The sequence below is a fragment of the Channa argus genome, chromosome 5 (genome assembly GCF_033026475.1).
Source record: "Channa argus isolate prfri chromosome 5, Channa argus male v1.0, whole genome shotgun sequence".
Taxonomy (NCBI): Eukaryota; Metazoa; Chordata; class Actinopteri; order Anabantiformes; family Channidae; genus Channa; species Channa argus.
This window is the reverse complement of record NC_090201.1, coordinates 2,605,510-2,623,937: the sequence shown is the minus strand read 5'-3', so window position 1 is coordinate 2,623,937 and position 18,428 is coordinate 2,605,510. Positions and strand designations below refer to the sequence as shown.

At 41.5% G+C, this 18,428-nt stretch overlaps 1 protein-coding gene across 36 annotated transcripts in view; it reads left to right on the top strand.

The window, feature by feature from the left end:
- Nucleotides 1-18,428, top strand: part of nfasca (neurofascin homolog (chicken) a) — a 117,595-nt gene that overhangs the window by 68,581 nt on the left and 30,586 nt on the right. For 29 of the 36 annotated variants that reach the window (XR_010914387.1, XR_010914388.1, XM_067503791.1 and 26 more), the window contains 13 exons: nucleotides 467-572; nucleotides 4,834-5,030; nucleotides 6,295-6,417; nucleotides 10,598-10,768; nucleotides 11,106-11,153; nucleotides 14,583-14,694; nucleotides 14,941-15,125; nucleotides 15,211-15,342; nucleotides 15,452-15,595; nucleotides 15,962-16,073; nucleotides 16,205-16,371; nucleotides 16,877-17,024; nucleotides 17,661-17,785. Coding sequence is in view for 34 of the 36 variants with exons in the window: in XM_067503791.1 (XP_067359892.1) it covers nucleotides 467-572; nucleotides 4,834-5,030; nucleotides 6,295-6,417; nucleotides 10,598-10,768; nucleotides 11,106-11,153; nucleotides 14,583-14,694; nucleotides 14,941-15,125; nucleotides 15,211-15,342; nucleotides 15,452-15,595; nucleotides 15,962-16,073; nucleotides 16,205-16,371; nucleotides 16,877-17,024; nucleotides 17,661-17,785 (1,770 nt within the window). In the remaining 2 variants the exon portion in view is untranslated. Of the gene's footprint in view, nucleotides 1-466; nucleotides 573-4,833; nucleotides 5,031-6,294; nucleotides 6,418-7,566; nucleotides 7,722-10,597; nucleotides 10,769-11,105; nucleotides 11,154-14,582; nucleotides 14,695-14,940; nucleotides 15,126-15,210; nucleotides 15,343-15,451; nucleotides 15,596-15,961; nucleotides 16,074-16,204; nucleotides 16,372-16,876; nucleotides 17,025-17,660; nucleotides 17,786-18,428 lie in introns of those variants that run through there. The other 7 variants (XM_067503814.1, XM_067503797.1, XM_067503795.1 and 4 more) reach the window with 2 other exon arrangements.

Here is an 18,428-nt window from a genome sequence, read left to right as displayed (position 1 = left end):
TGATAAGTCTAGTGAAAGGTTCTATTTTCTTATTGTTAACAAAAATATGACAAAAGTAAAGCAACAGTTCGCTGTGGAAAACACACTTTTTTTTTTTGACTCAGTCTCATCCTGCTGCTACAAATACCATAAAATGCATGAGAAGATTTTTTTTTTAACTGCATTTAACTACAATGTATTTTGATTGTTGGTTGACTGTTTTTTTTCCACTTGCACTTAATTTGATGATCAGTGACCTTGTTTTTTCCATCCCCTTCTACTGTCTCCTCATTAAGTTTTATTACTGCAAAGACATTAGTGTACTTAACTGGGAATTAGACAGGAATAATATAAATCACCTTTTAAGCTATGAAAAAGCTCCACGTTGTCTAGATGACTGATATGCAGACTGTGCGTATTTGTGTGCGTCTGCACCATAGTTATCATATTCCGCTAAATGTCTTTTTTCTCTCCCGTCCTCCTACAGTGAAGCAGCCCCCAACCATAGTCAAACAGTCAGTGAAGGACTACATTGTCGACCCCAGAGATAACATCATCATTGAGTGTGAGGCCAAGGGCAACCCAGTGCCAACGTAAGCAACACAGACACACACATACACAATGGCGGCCTGTCGCCCGCTCATTACATCCAAGTCCAGAGACACAAGCAGATAATAAATGTAAGGTATTTCCCATTTTAGTAAGTTATTTTAGAATATGATGCAGAGATTTTTACTGATGATGCTACAATTCCCATATTACAACTACCAAGTGTCCTTAAATCGCAACACACACTTCCTGTTAAGTGGTCTGCACTTATGTAGCACTTTCATACCCATTGGCACTCAGAGCAATTTACACTGCTTCTCATTCACCTATTTGCACTCACACTCACACACAAACTAACGCACACACATCAGGAGTAACTAAGTTTGGGTTCAGTGTCTCGCTCAAGGAGACTTCGACATGTGAGCAGAGGAGCCGGGGATTGAACCAACAACTGTGGGATTGGTGCACGACTGCTTTACCTTCCTGGGCCACGGTTGCCCCCACGTAAACCTTATAAATACTGAGTTACCTTCCTCATGATGAGTAAACTGACTTATTGGTTTGCTGCTTTGCTAGTAACTGAATTAATGGCTGAGTGGCTGAAATTAAAATAAACTTGCCACTTGATGAGAAACTGTGGAAAAATGTGAATATAAGCTGAAGGTCTCACAGATTAATGCATGAACCTGACTGACTGTGGACTATCTGCACCAATCAGTCAATAAAAGGTAGCACAGCTAAGGACAAAGTAGTCCAGGGATGATCCATGTAATGAAGATTGTGAATCATGCCACATTTCAGTCCACCTCTTCTTCTCTCTGCCTGTCATTTATTCTTTTTACTCAAGCCCACTGTCTTTCTCTGTTTCTCTTTTGTTGTCACCCTTTTATCCTTGGTGTCACCTTGTGCTCCAATTTCTCCCCCTCTCTCTCTCTATCTTTGTCTCTCTATCTCTCTCTCTCTATCTCTCTCTCTCCCTCTCTCTCTCTCCCTCTCTCTCTCTATCTTTGTCTCTCTCTCTCTCTCTCTCTCTCCCTCTCTCTTTCTTTGTCTCTCTCCCTCTCCCCCTCTCTCTCTCTATCTTTGTCTCTCTCTCTCCCTCTCTCTCTCTATCTCTCTCTCTCCCTCTCTCTCTCTATCTCACTCTCCCTCTACCTCTCTCTCTCTCTCTTTGTCTCCCTCTCTGTCTCCCTCTCTCTCTCTTTGTCTCTCTATCGCTCTCTCCCTCTCCCCCTCTCTTTCTCTCTCCCTCTACCCCTCTCTTTCTCTCTCCCTCTACCTCTCTCTCTCTCTCTCTCCCTCTCCCCCTCTCTTTCTCTCCCTCTCTCTCTCCCTCTCCCTATCTATGTCACTCTCCCTCTACCTCTCTCTCTCCCTCTCTCTCTCTCTCTCCCTCTACCTCTCTCTCTCTCTCTCTTTGTGTCCCTCTCTCTCTCCCTCTCTCTCTCTTTGTCTCTCTATCGCTCTCTCCCTCTCCCCCTCTCTTTCTCTCTCCCTCTACCTCTCTCTCTCTCTCTCTCCCTCTCCCCCTCTCTTTCTCTCCCTCTCTCTCCCTCTCCCTATCTATGTCACTCTCCCTCTACCTCTCTCTCTCTCTCTCTCTCTTTGTCTCCCTCTCTCTCTCTCTTTGTCTCTCTATCTCTCACTCTCCCTCTCCCTCTCTCTCTCTCTCTTTGTCTCCCTCTCTCTCTCCCTCTCTCTCTCTTCACCCCATCTCTCTGTGAAAGTGAGTTATGAGGAATGACAGCGCCACTCAGATGTGCTCTCCTGCCACTCTGCTCCCATCTGTCTATCTCTCACATGCACAATAACACAGTTTTATCTTAGCTGACCCTTGCTTTTGCAGTGACCCCCTTCCCCTTCAGATGAACTGTGTCTTTCCCTAAAGCTCCTTTCCCTCCCCTTTAACAACCCTGTAACCTCAATGTGACACCTGTCTGCCTGCCCTTCCCCAGTATCAGCCTGACAGGGGGTCTGCTGTGCGTTTTGCTGCTCCTTTTCTACCCCCCAGTGCTGTCCATTGTCCAACCACCTCTTACTGTGAACAGCATCAATGCGAACCTTTAAAAAATGGACACAGAATAGACTCTCGTTTTGTCTCTGTTGTCAACACTGCTCAGATTTAGACATAGCCTGGGCTCAGCGTAACATGGTCTTGATTAAGGTATTTAAAATACATCAAGTAATATGCCATGGTACTGAGTAACAGTGATTTATTTTTTCTTATTAAAGTATAACTTTAGTCATTTTCTAAATTGATCAGATTCTCTCTGAAACTACTGATATTCATATCCTATATAGACACGAAAACATGACTAGAAGCAATTAATGGTTCATAGCTAATATACAGTTATGTGTTATTTTTGCATGATAATGGTATTTTTTCCCCAAAAAAATCAATATAATGAAAAGCGATTTGAGACAAAGTCCTACTGTTCATATTTCCACAGTGAACTTTACTCAGCAACGGAAATGAAATGATTGCATGTGCATAAATCAGCTGATGGTTTAGTCATTTCAGGTTCTTTATGTTCTTCCTTTACTCTTTCCCATGTACACAGGGACTTTTCTCTGTTTCTTCACCTGTTCTCCACACAAAAATGCAAACATGCACACAAAACACTTAAACCTGCTGAACTGTGCAACCATCTCAAAGTCAGTACATATACACCAGTCAACCACAACATTACCACAGATGGTACACAGCCTAGTGAAATATCCTCTACGAGTACCACTTCAAATATTTTATTCAAGTAAATGTACTTAGCGAATAATTTACATTTTACCTAAAGTACATAAAAAAGTGTGTATTTTTAACAATACTGATTAAAGCAATTATGGTATAACATGTACTTTAATAATAAAAACGTAAAAGGTGTAAAGTCAGATAGAGCTGACTTTAACGACTTAATGTACCTACAGGTTATTATAATGATGCATCAGTATTTATTGAGAAAGACTGTTAGAAAGAAAGAAAGAAAGAAAGAAAGAAAAACCACCAGGTGAAGTTAATGTGGTTGATCAATACTTTATCTGCATTCAAATATTTACATAATCCACAGAGAGCACACACACACGTATACATGCCCACAAACACACACACACTGAGTTTGCAGTGGTTACATCACTGGGGGTACGACCAGTTCAGGACAGTGGTACATTGTTTGTTTGGAGACAGATTGGCTTTACATAAGCATACACACATGCACATGTACGCTCACCCAAATTCTTGTATACACACCCACACACACACACTTCCACAGCCTGACAATAAGGCACTCACAACCCCTCTCCCATGCTCACATACTGGCTCTCTCCTTCCCAGGAGAGGCATTGTGCTGCAATAATGCACTCAGTTGACTATTCATGCTCATGAAACATTCAGCGAAAGGGATCTTTCACTTATTCAGTACTAGCAAACAGCCTCAGACCACTACACACACAGCTCTGGTCTCCAGTGCTTCAACAGTGGCTCAGTGTTGCGGCACCTCAAGTTTGCAGATTGGCTGTAACTTGCCTAGAAATGACAGCGTACACATCTTGTGTAAATCCGTCCACTAAAAATAGAGGCTGGTTATGTAAGCATGTTCCATCCTGTACACTAATCAGGGAGCCTCCACATGGAACAGGATTAATCTACAGTACTCCTACATGTGACGTGGTACATTTCTGTGCCATTGTCATGTGCAAGTTGAGCATATGACAGGCTTTCATATTTTATAACCGCTAAATCAATTAGGAGTCCATGTTAACATGGTAAATGCAACGTGTTTTTCTCTCCAGTGAAATCTTAGAGACCGGTTGCGAAAGGGATTAGACAAACCAGAGGACTGGTGTAGTTATCTGTACTGTAACAGCTCATATGATACATTGAAGTACTGTTCATTTACACAATCCTCTTCCATCACTGTTTATTAGCCATGAATTAATTCTTGTTACTTAAACACATCCTGTAGATATTTCAAATTAGAAACACACAGGACTACGCTTGTACATAAATGCAGACAAACAAAAGTTTTTTTACGGCATGTTTTTCTAACCGCTCAGAGAATTGTAACAATTTCTGCTTTATTAGTAGGTTTTGTAGCTTTTTTATTCATTGTAATTTGATGGTGATTAATTCCTGAAGGGCTGTGTGGAGTGTGCTGGAGCATAGCAGAATGTAGAAGAGCATAGCAGAGCATTGACAGGGAGGACTAGGCTCACTACAATGGGTTAATTCACACCTTTATGTGGGCTCTAGCTTATGTTGCATATTGTCATTTTACCATGGGCATCATAATAACTATTTGCTTTGTGGCACAGGTTCTCATGGCGAAGGAACGGGAAGTATTTCAATATCGGAAAAGATCCCAGGGTGACAATGCGAAAACGTTCAGGAACCCTAGAGATAGGTTTCCGTAATGGTGGACGACCGGAAGACTATGAAGGAGAGTACCAGTGTTTTGCCAACAACGACTTCGGAGTAGCTCTGTCCAACAAAATCCTGCTCCGTGTCTCTAGTAAGAACACACACAAACAAATAAACGTTTTCTTCACTCATTTCAGTCAGAATTGGATTCAGATTTACTTTCCTACAGAATGCACGATATGAACATGAACAACATGTAATACTACAACATCAACCAAAGAGGTAGGTAACGAATAAGTATTGGATTTAGCCTCTGCATATTGGGGCTTTGGGAATATTGACTTGTTGAAGGAGCAGCATGTATTGTCGTGCATGGGCAGTGTGAAATAGAAGCTGTGCAATACGGTGTTTTTGCCCTGGGGAAGGAATCGGTCTGGTGTTCTTGGTTCTGGGGTCTCTAAGTCGGATTTTTCTTTGAGGGCGACTAAAAGGGGTCAAACGCAATCACTGTACCCTGCAAGCAGAGGGAGGAGGAAACTGATGATTCTCATCCCAGAACACTGCAGTCTGTGTTTTGAGTGTGATGATACGGAGCTGAACCATGTGGTGACAGAGGAGATGACGCATTCAGATTCTAGTGTGGAACTGCACTAGCAGCGCTTGTGACACTGCTGAAGAAAGTGCAAGTGTCGCTGGGCCTTCTTGGTGATCGAAGTTACAGTCTTGTGGCATTTCAGGTACTGCTAGATGGTGGTTCCCAGGAGTTTGTGGGACACAGATTTGCTGAGTGTTATTCCCTGAATGAGCAGTGGAGGAGGAGGAGGGGGTTAGGGCTTTGTTTTAAGTCAGTAATAATCTCCACCATTTTTTGTGTTCAGGTTGTTCTCTCCACACCACGACACCAGGCCTCCTCCCTGTAGATGCGCTGATTCATGTGATGAAGCAGGCCAAGGTGGTGTTGTCCCATTGGCTGTTTAACTGAGTTACCTAGGGAGGTGCAGTTGTTGGTGGGAGTAGAGGAGAAGAGAGAGATGAGATCCAGTGCTGAGGGGCAGGGAGTGAGAGTTGTGGTCTCGCACATATAGAAATATATTAACTAGTTTTATCTGTAACAAATGTTTCGTTGCAGATGTTTTGTTTTCATGTTGCAGCTTTAGCTAGTTGCTTAGTTTAGTTAGTTTCTTTAGAGAGAGTAAACAGGAAGGAGTCAAAGAATATTTGGGAACAGTTCCTCTTCTTTAATGCTGTATTTTTCTGTGTCTGCAGTTGCAAGCAGCAAAAAGCACAAACCCAGCACTGATCAGTTTGTGAGAATATCTGATGACTTTTTCTATTTCTCTCTTTATTGTCTTTTACTCACCTTTTACTTTCCCCCCTCCCCCTCTTCTAATCTGCTCCCACTCTCCATCCTCCAGAGGCTCCTTTGTGGCCTAAGGAGGTGCTGCAGCCAGTGGTCGTGACTGAAGGTGCCCCGCTGGTTCTACCGTGCAACCCCCCACCAGGATTGCCTCCTCCGTTCACCTTCTGGATGAACAGTGGTGAGCGCCAATTATACGCAAACATACACACTGAGGATGTTTCTTCATCTTTGTGAAGTCACGGTGTCCTGCTGATTTTCTTCACTGTCATCACCCCGTTAGTCTGTACACACAGCACTATGAGCGAGTGCTTGATGGAAATGTATACATTTGAAAACATTTGAGCGATAAGGATAAGAGTCTGGGTGCCATCCTCAGCAGCCCATTATCATTCCCATCCCACATCAATAACATTACGAAACAATAATCCTTTTCGCCCCTCCCTCATCCCCCCCCCACATACAGCATCCATCCTTGTTCACAGCCTTGACTACCGTAACTCTCTTCTCCACGGCCTCCCCCATAAATTCCTCCATAAGCTCCAACTGGTCCAAAACTAAGCTGCCGGCATAATCACCAAAACCTCCTCATTTCCTCACATCAGCCCTGTCCCATAGCAACTCCACTGGCTTCCAGTTAAATACAGAATAGCATTCGAAATCCTCCCGGACACCTTCAAGGCTATTCACAACCTCGCCCCAGAGCTTTCAGCCACTCTGCTCCCAAACTCTGGAACCCACTCCCACCTGACTTTAAAAACATGGACTCTATTGCTTTCTTCAAATCCAGCCTCAAAACCTGCCTGTCCAAAATCGCAGACTCACTATAATCTGTCATGGCATTGTCCTTTCATTATCTTCAGTTTTATTTGTTTCAGTGTCCTTGAGTGCTTTGAAAAGTGCTTATAAACAAAATGTATTAATGTATTATTATTATTATAATTATTATTATTTTTATTATTTTAGTTTTTGCAGTGCTGCAGCAGTGGGTGATATTTGTACATTTATGGGCTTTCACACCAACAGAAAATGTATGACCCACTTGACATTCTGTATACAGTGGCTCTTTGTTTATATGGCTTGGATCTTGGAGACTGAGGGGATAATGTATATACAGTACCACCTCAGGACAACCAGCATCCCCAAAGGGAAACAATATAGGGGCTGAGGTTTGGATTTTAATTCTTTATAGTTTTTATCGTCCACAATTCGGTTTTTATTTTCTTTTTTTTTTTTTAATAGCAGTTTGCCTCTAGTGACCTCTGACTTTAATACTTTTAATTATTTTCTCTTTTCTCTCTCTGTTTCTCTTTCTCAGCAGATTGAGAAAGGCGTTTCATGTCTTTAAGCCACTGTGGCATCTGTTTTGTCTTTCACCCAATTAGCCTGTAATACAGAACTGCTGAATCAGTGTGTGTATGTGTGTTGCCTAGAGCTTCAAGGGCAGAGCAGAGCGTATGCCCTGCTGGAAGTTATTTCACTAAGGTACTTCAAAAGGAACCTTACTTAATTAACATGATCAAAATGTATCATTAATTTGAATATTGTATATCAATAGGACAAAGATCTCCTTCCCAACTACAGTGATGATTAGTGCAGCTTTATTGTTGTCTTCTTATAGAACCTGTAAGACAGTCATTGTCATGTACAGTGTGCAATGTTCTGCACTTATATAGCACTGTTCTACCTATTGGCACTCAAAGCGCTTTACACTGCTTCTTATTCACCCATTCACACTCACACTCACACACCGATGGGGGAGCTGCTATGCAGTTGGCCAACACTTACTGGGAGCAACTAAGCAACTAAGTTGGGGTCAGTGCTCAAGGACACTTTGACATGTGACCGGAGGAGTCGGGGATTGAACAACAACTGTGAGATTGGTGGACAACCGCTCAACCTTCCTGCGCCACAGTCGCCCACAGTACATTTTATCAGCTTGTCACGTTGTAACACACAAAGCATGACTATGACTACTTGCTGCTGATTGGTCCTGAGGCACTGTCTTGGCGACCGTACGGCTCATGTCAGTCTGTGAGTTAAAGTGTTGTTAACGGTCTGTCTGTAGATCTGTGTGGATGTGGTTCACTCAAGGCATTTCCATGATGATACATTCCATATAGTTAACCAGAGGCTGTAAAAATATACATTTCCAAAAATTTTCTACACATGCTTAAATGATGAAAGGGATGTTTGCTTCTGCATTATCGTATTATTCATCGTACCATTATAGTACTACACTGATCAGCCACAAAATTATTACAGCTTGGTGGTTTCAATATAATGATGGTAACACTGCACTTATATAGCACTTTTCTTCCTATTGGCACTCAAAGCACTTTACACTGCTTCTTATTCACCCATTCACACTCACAATCACACACACACACACACACTCACACACCAATGGGGGAGCTGCTATGCAGCTGGCCAACACTCACCAGGAGAAACTAAGTTGGGGTTCAGTGTCTTGCTCAAGGAGACTTTGACATGTGACCGGAGGAGCCGGGGATTGAACCAACAACTGTGAGATTGGTGGACAACCGCTCTCCCTTCCTGCGCCACAGTCGCCCCATTGTATAATTTTGATTTTTATAAAAGTATTATGAACAATAAAATTGTGGGTTAACCACCTGTCAGCACATGAAATGGAAAAATTCTGCTCCACCATTACCAACAATGCCTCTATTATTTTTTTAATTTACTGTCCGTCTCGGGGCAGCGGTCGCTCATTTGTATGAGTGGTCCCCCAGCTTCCATAGCGTCAGAGGTTTGTGCCCAGCGTTCCCCGACCACTTGTTGAAGTGCCCCTTGGTAAGACACTGAACCCCAAACCACCCATCAGCCGCCCCAGCCATGCAGTCTCAATCCCAAGCCCGGTAAAATTGCGGAGGGTTGAAATCAGGAAGGGCATCTGACTTAGTGCCAAAATCAACATACGGACAAATGATCCACTGTGGTGACCCTGAACTTACGGGATAAGCCAAAAGGGGAAAAAAAAAATCTATCCATCTATTCATTATCTTAATCACTTCTCCTGTTCAGGGTCACGAGGGGCTGAGGCTTATTCCAGCTGTCATTGGGCAAGAGGTGGTGTCCACCCTGTACAGGTTTCCAGTCTATCTCAGGGCCAACACAGAGAAATATACACAGGCAGACAACCATTCAGACAAACATTCACGCCCACAGGCAATTTAGAGTCCTCTATTAGCCTAACATGCTGAACTGTGAGTGAAATGCAGTGTACCCGGAGGAAACCCTATTTTTCCACAATTAGCATAATGAGTACTGATTAAAATGTATTATTTTGTTAGTGGAGTACTTTATTTTTTGCTTTTGAATAAAATGCAGATAATCTTTAGTTTACTTGAGTAAAACATTCAGAGCTGTGCTTGTTGTAGAGAATTTCTTTCTTTCTAATGCTTCTGCACTGAGTCTGTTACGCTTTGCTGCATATGGGGTTTGTTTAGCTGCACACTGCTCAGACTGGCCTTGCTGACCCCTGTCCTCCGTGACCTTATTAAGACAACCAGGGTTGTTGTGGCTCAAGATCATTGCAGAGGATGTGTGTGTAGTTTTTTTTGATCATTAATAAAGTATGATACTATATCTATGACCAGGGTACTGTATATACGGAAGAGGGTTAGGGTCACTATACAGCATTTATTTGAGCTCTGACTCAGTATGAAATCAAAATTCTGAATTATACCCAAAGTCTGAATTCAGAAGTCAGGATTTTGAAAAACATTTTTTTTCTGTTATAGACTTGTGGTTCAACCCCTTAAAACTTATTGTATTATTATCAAGAGTATCTTATTATCAATTGACCCCATAAAACATGGAAATAACATAAGTAGAATATTGCAATATTCAAGATGTAGATGGGAAAAAATGTCAACTTAAAAATACAGAAAAAACAGCAGTCACTGTAAAACACTAGGTCTTTGCTGGACTTGACAAGACTACAGATTCTAAAAAAGTAACCTACTGCTAGTTATAACGTTGTGGTTGTTTTTTTTTACTTATAAGATCTTTGAAAGACATAAAGCAGTGGGATGAGTCCAGCCAAGTCACTGACATTCCTCAAGTATTGTGTATTATATTGTGATGATAAATCCCCAAACACAGTTAACATGATTCTTTGGAGAATTTCTTTTGTCCCCTCAGTACTAACTTGTTTTATCATCAAGTGAAGATTCCTCCAATTTAAGCTTATTTAGTTTTATAGTTAATATGCAAATTCTGATGATATTTGTGATGCTGAGCTTTGTAAATGCTACTGTGCAAATATTTTGTGTTAATATGGTTTTATTACTTCCTCTTTCTCCCCTTTTCTTTTCTCTGTGTCCTGTATCTTATAGCTATGACTCCAATCCCTCAGGATAAGAGAGTGTCCATGGGTCTGAATGGAGACCTATACTTCTCCAATGTTCTGGCCCAAGACGCTCACACAGACTACAGCTGTAATGCTCGCTTCCTCTTCACACACACCATCCAGCAGAAGAATCCCTTCACACTCAAAGTTCAAACTAGTGAGTAGACTACAGAGCAAAGCACACAAACAGAATCTACTGTGTATTTCAACAGAATCTACTGCAGTAACAGTGAGCATTGAGGTTCAGTTCTCTCTTCATTGCTGCTGTACACATTTTCACACTTACCAAAATCTCCATCTAGATGTGATGCCATGACATGACAGATGATGTACCTAATGTAAAATGATGTTTCATCAGGTTGCTGCAGAAAGGAGAAAACATGAAATATTGGATTCTGTTGATATGATGAGCTTTGTTTTAATGTATCTCCAACATGTGTTAAGTTCTGTGTGTGTGTGGACAAATGGTCCACTGTGTGTATCTGTTTTTTCAGATGAGCCGTATAATGAAACATCCTTTAATGCCACTGACCCCTATGGTGGTGAGTCGTTTCCTGCCAGGACAGCGGCACCTGTCCACCTCTGTAGTCACGTCCCACAGTAACATGGCTAGATGCACTAACCTGTTGGCTTAGTGAAGTTCAAGCTGTCCACTGATCTCAGACTACATGCTAACACAACCTCCTAACTTCTGTCTGCAGTTGTAACAGTCAATATGTGGTCTTATGTTGAAAAGTGAGATTAAGTCAAAGGTGTTTTTTTTTTCTATACTTTTGAACTGAATCTCTCAATATTAGCTATTTTTAAATTGTAGAAGGAAGAAAGATTAGGAAATCAAGATGTAATGTTTATCTTTTGGAGATTATTTTTCCCATGTCCTATATGGTACTGATGCAGCAAATTTAGAGTCAGGCATTCAGTCTCTTATTTGTATAATGACAGATGACTAACAATTAGACGGAACAAATGTGAACCATTAAAAACAAATAGTGAATTTGTAGTAGTGAAAGGAAAATAATAAAGAATCAGGAGCTATAAGCTGCTGAGCTCCATTAACTGGTGACTGCATTCAGCTCAGCTATAAGTCACACAGCATTACATCCTCATTAATAAAATAAATAATAGATTGTAAAAGCCACAAAATCAATTTTCCACTATTAGTCTCTACATAAATTGCTACTGAGCTATTAACTTCATGTGCACAGAATCAGAGCTGAACGCTGGGACGTTCGCCTATTATTGTATGTACTAAAAGGTTGGGTCATGTTGCAGCCTTGGCTTGGGAAAGTGTGGAGGTTAAAAGCAGGATAGTGTCTGCTATCTCAGGGCTACATTCGGATATTGTTTGCTGAGGTTGCCTTTGTTTTCTGTTGAAGGCGGTTTGAAGATGTGACAGTGTGAGATACCACACATAAACACAAGAAACCAACCAGAAATTTAACTTTGCAGCAGACGAAATTCCTCAAATGCAAATGTCAAAAGTATTGACTGGTCTGGCCTCTTTTTTCGAGCCTATTTCCGAATGAAACACAACGTTTGTATAAAATATAACCGACACCATCAATTAAATGACATCATAGGAAAAACGCTGCAGCGCAAACAGATCTTCTAATAAAGTGTAGTGTTGGTCAGCTGTTCATTACACATGGAACTAATAAAACCAGAATGTATTCAACATTAGTGACAGAGGAAGATGACCCATTACACCAGATGTGACTCCCAGTAAAAATCTAATCCAAGTCGCCTAATAGTCTAATATACACAGCAGAAATAAGTGTCCATCTTATTTAGTCTATAATCTGTCAGTGTCAATATACAGCAATTACAGAAAACATTAGCCTAATTTAGGCATTGTGCAAAAAGAGAATTTCATCTCTATATTCATTATATCATATGCCTATTGAATGTGCCTCGTGTGGGGGTGAGTGAGGTTACAGTGCAGCCAATGGGTAGATGGAATATGTCCCAGAGGGAGATGATGTTCCCCGTGATGGGCCAGACTGGCAACTCAGACACCCAATTGGACTGAAGCATGAATGATGCTCCAGCACAGATGAGGATTAGGTCACGTGATGAATATTCAGTCTGGTATCATGCTGTGATCATTAATAGCCGTATATGTATTTAAATAAGGTTTTACTTCTGCTCTCATACACATCAGTGTAGGAGAGTGACGTACGACTGGAGCAGCTGTGCGAACTGTGCAAATGTTCACTTAGTCGTGCACCCGTGCTACTACTTCACCACTAATGTCATGTGAACGCACACGGATCCACACCTCGGTCTGCTTTGTGGAAGGATGGAAGGAGGTCTAGGGCTGTGAGGCATCATCAGCAGGCTCTTTGCCATGTTTCCAGGGAGCTCCCTGCATCATTGTAGTTACCCACTATAGTGATTGTGTACACAAGCTCTTTGACATTTGTCACCACTAACCCTCAGTGCCTTTCTATTCTGTGTGTTTTTCCTCTTGTCATTGTTTTTTTTTTTCTTTTTTCCCCTCAACACTTGACAATACCAGAGCCTCTTCACCAAATCCTGTCTGTTTGCCAGCCACCGAGTGACCTAACTGCCAACAGATGCTTTAATCCCATACAGATCTGCATCACAAAGGAGGCTATTGCTAATTTAATCTTGCACACTTCTCAGCAGGCTGTAGCTCGTCACTGACTGGATTTGGTGTCCTAAGGGTTAACAGCATTTGTATTAAGATTGGAGCAGAGTGGAAATACGCTGTTTACAACCCTAAATAATGTCATGAAGTCTAAGTGAGTCTGTACTATATATGCAGCGATTTTTTGTGGTCAGAAATAGTGAGCCTGCCTGAAGAAAAGTGAGCTGTATTATTCTAGAAACAGCAGGTAAAGATTACAGGTTAACGTGTTTTAGATGGTCAATATTTAAAACATGAAACCCTTTGACGTTCTAGTTTAAGCCCTGTGGTAAGTTGATTTGCCAGTAACTGTGAGTGGCAGGGAAACGCTGAAAGTTGTTCCACTCTCAGTTTAAGAATGAGGGGGAAAAGTAAAGAAGGAAAATTGCTGCGATTTTAAATTCATTAACTTGGAAAAACATAAATAATACTGGTTCTCAAGAAGTTAATTTTTTTTTTAATAATAGGCCTAAATATAGAATAGAAAGGAGAAATTAAGACATGGGGACTTTCCAGTCACCTTGCCTAATTAAAATGCCACATGCATGTGGCTGTTGTAGTGTTGCAGACAAAGACTGCACTTGGTAGTCTGCTCACATTTCAGCTTGATTTCCTGACCCGACTTAATTGTCTACATTTTTTTAAACTACCTGAAGAAAAGCTGACACTATACTGATCTGGTAAATGGCCATTATCATCCCTCTTTCTTTCCCGTGGGTCATAAAAGACTGTGCAATCAAAAAGCTCTCCAAACAACACTGAGGTTCTGTTGTAAGGGGTCGACTTTTGGCAGGGCGGCCATTCAAATGTTGGCTTTTGCCAAGCCCTGTGGGAAGGTTTAACTGAATGACCTCAAACATACACTGCTTCAGTCTGATGTTAACCTATAATCCCATTGAGGCAGAAAACCGGGCCAGTCTGACCCAGCTGCTTTATTTAAACTCGTAAAGACAATCTTTGCCATGTCTGGACCCCTGGCAAATGTAGAGCAAGATCAATGTCCCTGTTGTTGTTCCTGCATCACTTAATGCCTTCCTGTGAAACAAGCCAGAGGGTGTGATACCTGTGTACAGGCTGTGCTGGCCTCACCACAGGCTGCAGACAAAGCCAAAACCAGGAGGAGATTGAACACAGTAATAAGGAAGTGATCAGCATAATAGTATTAGATTTATGTAGTGTTGCTCTCAAAGAGCCTATTAAGCTTCTTGTAGGAAGTGAGTCATGCTACTAATATACTGCATAACGACATAACTAGTGTTTTTGGATTATATTGTGAATACGTGTCTGCGTGTATTAACCCCACCTCATCCCTTGTCTGCAGGCCGTAAAGTAGCTGAATCCACGCCAACCTTCCTTTCACCGTCAGGGAGTGAGAGCTCCAAAATGGTGCTTCGAGGGGAGGAGCTGTTGCTCGAGTGTATCGCTGCTGGACTGTGAGCCATTCCTCACTCACACACCCACACACACATTGACACAGCAAAAGATGAGAAGAAAATAGTTGTAATTAATAGTCTCAGTGCAATTATCCAAAAGATCAGTTTTTCAGGATAACAGGAGGATTTTTCAAACTTTTTTTTTTCTAAAACATTAGCTCAGTTGTGATGGCACATACAGTACAGAGGAATGAGATGTAGTGTCACTTACACCAGACCCACGCTTGTTTCTCGACTCTCCGACAGTCCAACGCCTACCGTCAAGTGGTTTAAGAAGGGTGGGGATCTGCCAGGCGAGAAGGTGAAGCTTGAGAACTACAACAAGACCCTGAAGATTATTAGTGTGTCAGAGGAGGATGCTGGGGAGTATTTATGCATGGCCAACAGTCAGTTAGGGAGCATACGCCACACCATCTTCGTTCAGGTTAAAGGTGAAGAGGTTAAAATTAATGTGTTTTTATTCACATATCTTGAGAGAGAGTCCACAATGCTAACCTGACCTTCTGTGGTAAACAGCGGCTCCTTTTTGGTTGGACAAGCCTACAGACCTGGTGCTATCCCCGGATGAGAATGGGCGCCTGGTGTGTCGGGCCAACGGAAACCCTAAACCTAACATTCAGTGGATGATCAATGGGCTGCCCATCGACAGTACGTAGAGCTGTAGATCTTTCTTTTCTTTCTTGCTTGCCTGCTTGTCTGTCTGTGATTACCTAGTTATGATGGTAAGTTTCATACAGTGTCTCTCTCCTGTCTACAGGTGCCCCCCCTAACCCTAGCAGACAAGTGCTGGGTGACACTATCATCTTCCGCTCAGTGCAGATGGGAAGCAGCGCTGTCTATCAGTGCAATGCCTCCAACCAGCACGGCTACCTGCTGGCCAACGCCTTCGTCAATGTTCTCGGTGAGGCACAGAGTGGGAAAGTTGTAGAATGTCAACAGAGCAGTCACATTGTCTTTGGGTTTCATCTCTTTGCATGACTTACCTTTGCTCATCAGCTGGTGTTAATTCTCTAAAGTGTACACAATAGTCTTCTAGAATTTGGAACATCAAGTTTTGGTCGCCAAGCATAAAATATTTGTAATTCCGATTAAGTTTGTAGTGCAGTGAATATTTGGAGTCTAGTGTTGCCAGCGCTGTTGTAACTTAACAGCACAGTGTCTCTGCTGTAACAGCTGATGTATCAATCTTCCCAAGAGTAAACAAGCAACGAGAGTCCTTGTTAGTGACTAAGTAGTAAAGGTGTAACCCCTGCCCCTCTGCCTGTAGACATGCCTCCAAGGATGCTGGGCCCTAAAAACCAACTGATCAAAGTCATTGAGAACAACCGCACCTTTCTGGATTGTCCCTTCTTTGGTTCCCCACTGCCAGAGCTACGCTGGTGAATATGTTTGGATTTATGTTATTTTTTTACTTCAATCAAAATAAAATGGTTTTGGAAACAGTATAATATAATAGCTTAATATTTTCATGTTTTTTTCACCCGTATTCTTGGGTTTTCTCTGTGTGAAGGTTTAAGAATGGACAGGGCAGTGGGTTGGACGGTGGTCAGTACCGTGTGTACATCAACGGCACCCTGGAAATCAAACGGGCCCGACCGGAAGACGAGGGAACCTACACATGTGTGGCCAGCAGCATTCTAGGAAAGGCTGAGAGTCAGGTCCGCCTGGAGGTCAAAGGTCAGACACTTTGTCATTGCCGCACTCACCTTAAATGTCCTGTTAAGATCCAGCATCCAAGTTTGCAGTGAACAAAAGAAGTAACTTAAACCTGTAATTACACTGTGGTGTAGTGATACGGTCATTCTGTAACCACGTAACACGACATCATGTTCAATCTGCAATCAGCTCCAACAAGTCTCGTTGTTTACCCGAGTCAGAATATTGTGGGAAATGAAGTGATTTTCTTTTCTTGTGCCAAACCTACTGTCTTGCTGGATTATATTCAAATCTCATGTGCCTTTTATTAAAGTGCCTCATTTCCTCTTTAGCACAGAAATTCAACCTTTAAATCAAATAAAAAGGACCTTTTAATAAAATTTACTCCACTATGACTTCACCATCCACTATGTCAGACTCTACAGTGTCAATCATCTGACAGTCTTTCCACAGATTTTCCTGGATAAATGTGTGCATTAATGTAGCGTGTGTGTATGTGTTTATCTTTATTGTTACTCCACCTCAGAGCCGACACGTATAGTTCGAGCCCCCGAGCACCATTCAGCCATCAGGGGCTCCTCAGCTCGCTTTGACTGTAAGGTGAAGTCTGATCCCAGTCTAGCCATAACTGTGGCCTGGACCAAGGATGACAAGCCTCTCTCTCTTGGATGGAGGTAATGGCACAACAAGATGGTCTTTGTAAATAACTCTCATCTCCTCTCATAGATGTGTAAGGTCAAAGGTCCACCGCTAGATCAAGATTTTAAATGGAAACATCCTTTATACATCCTTTATATAACTACTAAAATAATTTATTATTGACTCTATTAAACCTTTGACTTGTGTTTCTACAGGCACAAACCAGCAGAATGGGCAAAGATTCTCAAAGATTTTCAATTTTATTTACATGCTGCATTTCATTTTTATTGTAATCTGGCAAAATTGCTCGTTTCACAGTGACAGAGTTACAGTTGTAAGCACAGTATGTTTATTCATCAACAAAACAGTAATAGATTGAACCAAAGTTTCTCAAATACAACTGTTGTATTGGACAGTGTGGTCTTGCTATCAAGTAAGTGTTTCATTCTACCATGGAGTGGAATTTTAGATTAAGAAGTCTTTCAAGAAAGCTGTGCTGCTGTGTTGTGCAGATGGTAATATTTTAACCGGATATTATTTATTTAAATCATATTTATTTTCCTTTTTAATGTACAGCACTTTGTACTGTGTTTGATAAGTGCTTCTATAAATAAAGCTATTATTGTTATTATTATTATTAACATCCAATTGTTTTTCTGTGTGTTTCCAAGGCTGAGGAAGGATGATGAGTCGCTGACCATCCCTAATGTGAATGAAGGCGACGAGGGAACGTATACCTGCACTGCTAAATCTGAGATAGACCAGGACTCAGCCTCAGCCCGCCTCACTGTGTTAGGTACACTCACAGTGCATCAACATTAGGATGGAATTGTACCCAATGTATCATTTGAAGTAGCTAAATTAATGTGTGAAATATTTATTACGAAGCGTTTGGTTTTAATCGTTTTGTGTTGCTGCAGTAGCCCTCCTCTAAAAGTTGCATGTAAAAATGAAAAATCTCTTTGAAGCCCAAAGGGACAGCAAATGACCCAGATTTAGACTTTAGAAACTGACTGTAAACAAACGTCTTTAGTTTTGCCTTGATATTACAGCTCAATGTAGTTAAATGAAAATCATGCATGTGTTATTGTTGATGCATTTTACAAATTACTTACCTCCATGTAGCTTAGCTTTATTCTATGTGGTCTTAATGATTCAGCAGTTTGCATATAGTGTATACAGATACATTAGTGCTGTGTATAAAGTGTTCTAATGGCTACGTTTGAGCGTATTTTGTGACCATTGATTTGACATGTGACAGTCAGTCCCATGTGAAACAATGCTTGCAGGTTGGTCTCAAACTGGAGCTGAGTAACACATTGATTTGCTGTGTTGTAAATGAAATGTTAACAGCTTTGCTTGTCCCTTGTTAGTAGGTAGACTAACCTGTAAACTCTAATCTTTATACCCACTGCCTGGTTCTTGACCTCACCCCACAG